The 7,562-nt window shown below is 33.6% G+C and overlaps 1 protein-coding gene across 1 annotated transcript; it reads left to right on the top strand.

Moving 5' to 3' along the window:
* The first annotated feature begins 3,759 nt into the window (after positions 1 to 3,759).
* LOC141589662 (uncharacterized) lies at positions 3,760 to 5,060 on the top strand. The gene is made up of 2 exons (XM_074410294.1): positions 3,760 to 4,015; positions 4,984 to 5,060. Exons 1-2 carry the CDS (start codon positions 3,760 to 3,762, stop codon positions 5,058 to 5,060), a joined length of 333 nt encoding a protein of 110 aa, XP_074266395.1.
* Positions 5,061 to 7,562: the final 2,502 nt, after the last annotated feature.

The following is a 7,562-nucleotide window of genomic DNA, read 5'->3' as shown; positions in this document are numbered from 1 at the left end:
ATAATACTTAAGGGAATCAAAAGATTTTGGGTTATGACTTCTATTTATAATCATAAGATCACCATGCCTTATGATAATCTTCCGATGTGGGACAATTCTAATATTTATACATAGTATATTCACCACACTTACGTTACTTTTCAATGTAGGACAAATAACATACTAAGTACATCATTTTTTTTTTGCACCTACTTTGACATCAACCCGATTTAATAATGAGAAAATACAATACAATATAATATACACTCTAATGATAGCATTTTTTTGTCACAATCTAATTATATAATTTTCATACGATACCTTTTTTTCAAATGAAATATAAAGTTTCTATATCAAAATTATAAACATCACTTTAATATAATATAGAAAATGTATATATATGGGACATATCTATTATTTATACATAATATATTCACAACACCTACATTATTTTTCAATGTGGGACATATAACATGCTAAAAATTCTATATCTTTTATATCAAAAAAATTTGGATTAATACATAAGTTTCAAGGATGCCTCCTATTTATATTTATAGAATCACCCTACCGTATACTATTATTTCAATGCGAGATACATAATTTAATTATTTAGACGTAGTATGTTCATAATGCCTACATTATTTTTCAATGTGAGAGATATAACATACCAAGAAATACACGTCTCTTCTTAAAAAATCACTATTGTATACATATTATTTTTCTTTGAAGGTAAAATCACTTAGTCTCGATCATTAGATATGGATCTCTACATCGTACATATAACGACTCATTAACGCTCTATTACTGCATTCAGAAGACAACCATTAGTAAAATCTTTAGTTTTGTATTGTGTCAGGAGATTACCATTAGTAAAACCTTTAGTTATTTTTTGATTTTCTTGTTCATGTTCTTAACTCTTTCCCGGGTAGTTCCCAACGATTTCCACTTTATTTTTTATATCATATCGTAGATAATGATAAAAAATCTGGTAGTTCCCAACGATTTCCACTTTATTTTTTATATCATATCGTAAATAGTGATAAAAAATCTTAAGAGCTCTTTAAAACAATATTTATGAGACTCCAAAAATTTTGGGTGGATACATAAGTTCCAAATATGCATCCTATTTATAATCATAGGATCACATCACCTTATACTCACCTTATACTAATCTTTCGGTGTGGGACAATTCTACTATTTATATGTAGTATATTCACCACACCTACTTATTTTCCAATGTGGGACAAAACATACTAAAAAGTACACAATTTTACGTATTAAGAAGTACACCATCTTTAATATGTGCAAATAATATGAAATTTATACTCTAATGATAGCATTTTTTAACACAAAGCTAATTATATTATTTTCATAATTTTTTTAACGATATTTTTTTGCCAAATGAAATGTAAAAGTTTGATATAAAAATTGGAAATATCACTTGAATATAATTTAGGCAATATACATATGTAGACACCGAAATTTTATATTTTTGGTATCTATTTATTTTATAATATCTTTTGTATTTTAGAGATAATTATCAGAAAATAATGTGATAATATCTTAGAATATTCTAGAATATGCCGTCTTGCCCTCCAAGCTACTAGACTATAAATACAGCTCTTGTGTTTAGGGTTTAAGGGGAGAGCATAGATGGATTAAGTCTCAAACGACCCCGTCTTCCTACTACCAAATTGTAGGTAGGATGGAATAAGTCACAAAAAGACCCCATCTTTTCTCCCTACGAGATTAAGTCGATAAGATCCTCGTAAAAACTATCAAACCCTAGCCTTAGAGATGGAATCAAGAGAGTCACGGAAATTGTAGCCCTTAATATTTCAATAATAAAACTCTTGTTTTCCGTATTATTTTTGTGCCTCTCTTTATTTATTATTGCAGGTTCAATTTTTATGGTTTACAAATTGGCACGCTCGGTGGGACGATTTTCGCTCTTCATCTCCATTCTCAAGAGTCAAATTCAGTAGCAGATTCGAGACCAAGTTGCAACCGACATCAAAGTCTCTACAACCAGTCTCGAGGGGGCATTTGTAGACACCGAAATTTTATATTTTTGGTATCTATTTATTTTATAATATCTTTTGTATTTTAGAGATAATTATCAGAAAATAATGTGATAATATCTTAGAATATTCTAGAATATGCCGTCTTGCCCTCCAAGCTACTAGACTATAAATACAGCTCTTGTGTTTAGGGTTTAAGGGGAGAGCATAGATGGATTAAGTCTCAAACGACCCCGTCTTCCTACTACCAAATTGTAGGTAGGATGGAATAAGTCACAAAAAGACCCCATCTTTTCTCCCTACGAGATTAAGTCGATAAGACCCTCGTAAAAACTATCAAACCCTAGCCTTAGAGATGGAATCAAGAGAGTCACGGAAATTGTAGCCCTTAATATTTCAATAATAAAACTCTTGTTTTCCGTATTATTTTTGTGCCTCTCTTTATTTATTATTGCAGGTTCAATTTTTATGGTTTACAACATATTATAATAATTAAAAGATTTTCCACTTTATTTTTTACATCAAAAATTATACTTTCCTAAATTGATTTTTGATGATGTGGACGCCTCGATCGCATTCGCTCGAAAAAACTCTCTTTTTTATATATATATATATATATATATATATATATATATATATATATATATATATATATATATATATATATATAGATTAATACACTTAGGAAAATCCCGCTCAACATGAATATTGCGCTCAAGTTGCAAATTATACGGTATATTTCTTTCTAATATTACGCTCAAGTCGCAGGACCCGCTATTGTATTCTACCGCTCAAATCTTCTCACCACTGCAGCACCACCACTAATTAGCTATATTAATTGGAAAAAAGAAGTGAAAATGTAATTTAATAATTTGTAAACGTCTTTTAACATCCGTAGTATATCGTTTTTTACCGGTTTACTTTATAAGATTAATACGCGTTTTATTTAGAGATCTGATATCTTACTTAATGTATTATTAATGTACTAAATTAGATGCATGTAATTATTTAACATTATAGGATATTATTAACAGTTTAAGACAAAACAACGTAATTTAATGTGTTCTTTGATGGTAAGTAAACTTTTTTTTCTATCTCTTAATAATATTATACTTAATACATTATAACATTAATTAAAAGTACAGTCAAGTTATACAAATAATCTTATTCCAATCTAATAAATATCGTACTATAGTACGGGAACTATACTAGTTATGATATTGTGAAAAAAGACTATTCGTTTGCAGCTTGTGACGAATAGTGTTCGTCTTCAATGAGATAAACTGATATCGTTAACAACCCTAATTCAGGAAAGGTTTTTTTTTTTTTTTTTTTTTTGTAGTCTTCCCTTTCCAACTTTCCCACTAGGAGGTTATCCACACGTTAAAAATTCCTCAAATCTCCCATAAATATACCATCATACTGTATCAATTAACTTCATCACTCCCTTTCTCCGCCCCTTATCCAATTGAATCGATCAATCAATCGCGCCTTCATCAATCCAATCCAATCAAATCCAAACCCATTTCCCCAAATCCAATCCCAACAAAAACCCAAATCCTTAATTCCCCAAATTCTCCCCAAAAATCCCCCAATTCCCCCAAATTCAATCAAAACCCTAACAAAAAACACCACCATGTCTAGATCTCTGTCCCAAACCCTAATCCGCATCTCCACCACCAGATCCACCGTCGCCGTCTCCGCAAGACGGAACCATTCAAACCAACCAGAAATCGGGGTGGTGAAGACGAAGGAGGAAATGGAGAGAGCAGCGTTGAAGAAGTTAGAGGATGCTATACATAGGATGATCATTAAAAAGTCAGAGCCTGATTGGTTACCTTTAGTCCCAGGTGGGTCCTACTGGGTCCCACCTAAGTCAGAATCTCGTGGTTTTGCTCAAGTTGTTGCTACTTTGGTTAAGGATTCAACGAGTGTGACGGAGTTTATGAGGAATGATGTTTCTTTCGGGTTGAATTCGAATCGTGGGTTGCCTTATTCTACTCAATTCTTCAAAGGTTTGATCTTTCGTTTCGGCTGAGTTATTGTTGAATTGTTAATTATGTTATTTATTTGTTGTTTTTATTAAGAGAAATTGTTGATTGTGATAGTCATATTAACAATTCTTCAAAGGTTTTTTGATCTTTGGTTTCGGGTTTTATGCTTGTTTATGTTCTTCGTGAGGGGTATTTTAATCAAAAGTAAATAAATGAGCGTGGCGTATCCAGAGTAATTGTTTTAATTTTTGGGTGATGATGGTGAATTGTTGGAGATTGTGATAGTCTTGATGCTTGTGTTTTACTCGCTTTGTGTAGTCTATACGGATCATTTGTTTATCTTTGATTAAATTACCATCGGAATAATAAGAAGGGTAAACAAATGACTGAGACGCGGGATACTTCGAATATTGTGGGTTAGATCTTTTGGTTTTATGTTGATTGTAGCTGATACACAATTTTGGATGATTAATGGTGGATTATTAGTTATGTACTTATGAGGTTGATTTGTTGTTTTTTTGTTAGGAGGGATTTTGGTTGTCATGTATAATACTTTGGAGCTTTCGGGATTCGAGTTTAGTATTTTGGAGTGACACTAGAAATGGAATGTTTATTTGGAAATGGAATTACAATATTGTTTCCACTAATAGGATGACAAATACAGGATATCATTCCCTGTAATAGACTGTTTATTACGGCACAAAAAGTTATGTCAGATGATTGAGAGTTTGAGACAAACCCATCAACGCTTAGTTAAATGAATAATGCATAGGGTTGATTTCGTATCTGAGACTGTCTCAGTCAGTCTCATACAAGACTTATTGGTAGGTGTAATTGTATGGTGAAAGGCATTCTAAGTTTGTTTAGAGATTCTTTATTTTGCTTATATCAACTTTGGCTATAAAATTGGCGTGTTCACATCATAGTGTTTGACATCTTGATTAAATTTTAGCTCATGAATCGTGCCAATAAAGTAATTTAAATTGCAGGGTCATCAAATTCTCCATTGGAGGAGGAAACGAATTCTAAGAATTCAAACCAATCTGAGGAGGATGAAGAAGGGTGAAGTTGCTTTGTGACAGATTGAAACCAAAGTAAGTTAATGTTACTGCATTGATTGATATGTTTGAAAGGCAACTTGTCAATTCTATTAGCACTTAGCCATTCGGTAGTTGTCTAGGCTGTACAGTCTTGCATGGTTCTGAACGGGTTTGAATTTGTAGAATGCTACCTAGTCGTCTTGTACCCACCCTTATATATATGTTCTCTCATGAAAGACTTTATCAACTCAGTCTGCAGACAAACCCCGTTCCCTTTTGAACGATTTAGTTCAAAAATCGGCCAACTGACCCCGTAACATGCAGTAAAGGATTTGTACAATTTGTTAGAAACAAAAGAAACTAGCATGTTCTTTTTAAGCTTTAAATGAGGATGATTCCGAGCCCCCTTTGCCGCACTCCTTTACCATTTTCTTATTTCAGCTTCAGTTCACTGACTTCTCTCAACTCCTGTTTGTTCCATTACATGTTATTCTAAAGGCTCTAATTGGTAGTTAGTTTATAAAAAGATGTACTCCCTCTGTCCCAGTCATTTGTTTACCTTTCTATTTTAGGAATGTCTTTCACGGGCAATTTGATCCGCCACACTCAATTTGGTCCACTTGTCATCTAATAATTGGCCTCGTCCTCTTTTCTTGGTCTTTGTGGCAAAACCAAAGGTAAACAAATGACCGAGATGGAGGGAGTATATAAACTTTTTTTATTTATTTTAGGAATCAATTTTAGCATTTAGATTGCCAATTTCATTTGATTTCTAGAGCTGCTTTTCAAATTGTAGTGTTGTATTGGAGCCTCTAGTGATTTGCACCATTTTTTATTTTCATAGGAATGTGCCAAACCAAGTTTTAGTTATTGGACGGTGGCCTCAGCAAGTTATATGACGCTCATTTTGCTACCACCCTAGAGATTAAGCACTTTGGATAGATCCTAAAGGTTTGGATGCTTTTGATCTTCAAAACTAGATGTTTACGTATCGTATGTAGTAAACATTTTTCTTTATGGAAAAGGGATTGATATTTTCCCACTAAATCAAGTACACATGTCACATATGCGGTGAATCATCAGTAATACAACTACATCCAATCCTATTAGCAGGAACTGAACTAGCGACCCAATGAACCACACTAACATAAGAGTAGGCTCACAGGAATCAAGCGCAATATTTGCTTCCGATTCTGGTTCATAGGAATAAATGTGTTACTCAGACACGCTGACCGTGTCGGTGTCGGACACGTGTCGGCGTGTCGGACACGGCTATTTGGGGTGACTTTTCCTGTTTTGTGGTCTAAATTGAAGTGTCGAAGTGTCGTGTCGTGTCTGACACCGACACGTGTCTAACACGCGACACGGCAGTTAAGTGAAGTGTCGGAGTAACATAGGGAATAATAACCAGGATGTAGTTCTAGGATTTGGTGGATGCGTATTTGTTATTCCCTCTCATTTCTTTAGAATTATCCCCATTTTATTCTCATTTGTGGCAAAATTTGAGTATGTATAATGTATTTCCTAACATTACAATCTGAAATCAAACATATGCTTGCTTAAGTTTTTATGCCAAAACCCAATAGGACAGTAGCGAAGAGTTGGAGTAAATAAACGTGTCAATGATGCTCTCTCGATGACTCCTCATCAATCCTACTATATTTAGTTAACACTTGCTAGTTGCTATGTTTGTGCCATTTTTTGGTGTTGGTTAATTGTAAGCCTGTTGAACATAGCATTGATCAATCTGGTTGGAATTTGCAGGTCTCCACCCTCTTCAAATTAAATTTTCGGGTGGGAAAGTGACGGAAATGTATCAGAGATTGTGAAATTTGTTCTGCATTATCCAGCAGAAAGGTGATGCTGGAGCAGCCAGCTTGATTATTCAGAGATAGGGCTTGTTGTTCGAGATCAACTTTAAACAAGAATGTACACTGACTAAAACAACTTTGTATTATATTTCCATTTCGATAATTGCAATTTGAGAATAATCTTTGTTGTAACATGAAATTCAGCCTGTGAATGCTCTTGACCTGTAAATTATACTTGAAATAATTAGAGTTCTCAAAATACTTGCTGTATATTTGTAGTTTGTGATTTTACAGAGTATATTATTTGAGAATAAGAAGAATTCGATTTGGATGTCTACTCTTTTATGACAAGGGAAATCACCGGCAAGGGTTGCTATATTCATGAATATGATCCCGGATTGAGCTGATTAGAAGAAATTAGCATGCTTCTTATTTTCTATTTAGCTCTAATTGTGTGATTAAATATGTGATAAAAAGAGTCACACGGATAGTTTCGATGCTAGTAAGGTTTGCACTCATGGCACCATTTGCTAACTCTGTGGCTAGACTTCAAGCCGTAAATAAGTTCAGTTTCGGCAAGACAGTGTATAGAGTCCTTATTAACGATTAGAAGCTCCAAAACCTGAGCGAAAATGTTGATCAGTGTGTTACGGCTTTGTGCAACATTCTTAGCTATCCGAAGTATTTATGCAAGGAAATGACGGGTTCTGTGCATCA

The sequence above is a fragment of the Silene latifolia genome, chromosome 7, assembly GCF_048544455.1.
Source record: "Silene latifolia isolate original U9 population chromosome 7, ASM4854445v1, whole genome shotgun sequence".
Lineage (NCBI taxonomy): Eukaryota > Viridiplantae > Streptophyta > Magnoliopsida > Caryophyllales > Caryophyllaceae > Silene > Silene latifolia.
Note: the sequence above shows the minus strand (reverse complement) of the source record. Positions and strands in the feature narration are given on the sequence as shown.

What these genes read in the sequence shown, in the direction of transcription:
- LOC141589662 (XM_074410294.1), top strand. Translation starts at nt 3,760, where the DNA reads ATGGAGAGAGCAGCGTTGAAGAAGTTAGAGGATGCTATACATAGGATG. An exon ending in TTCTACTCAATTCTTCAAAG is followed by an intron (nt 4,016 to 4,983) that starts GTTTGATCTTTC and finishes TTTAAATTGCAG; the next exon opens with GGTCATCAAATTCTCCATTG.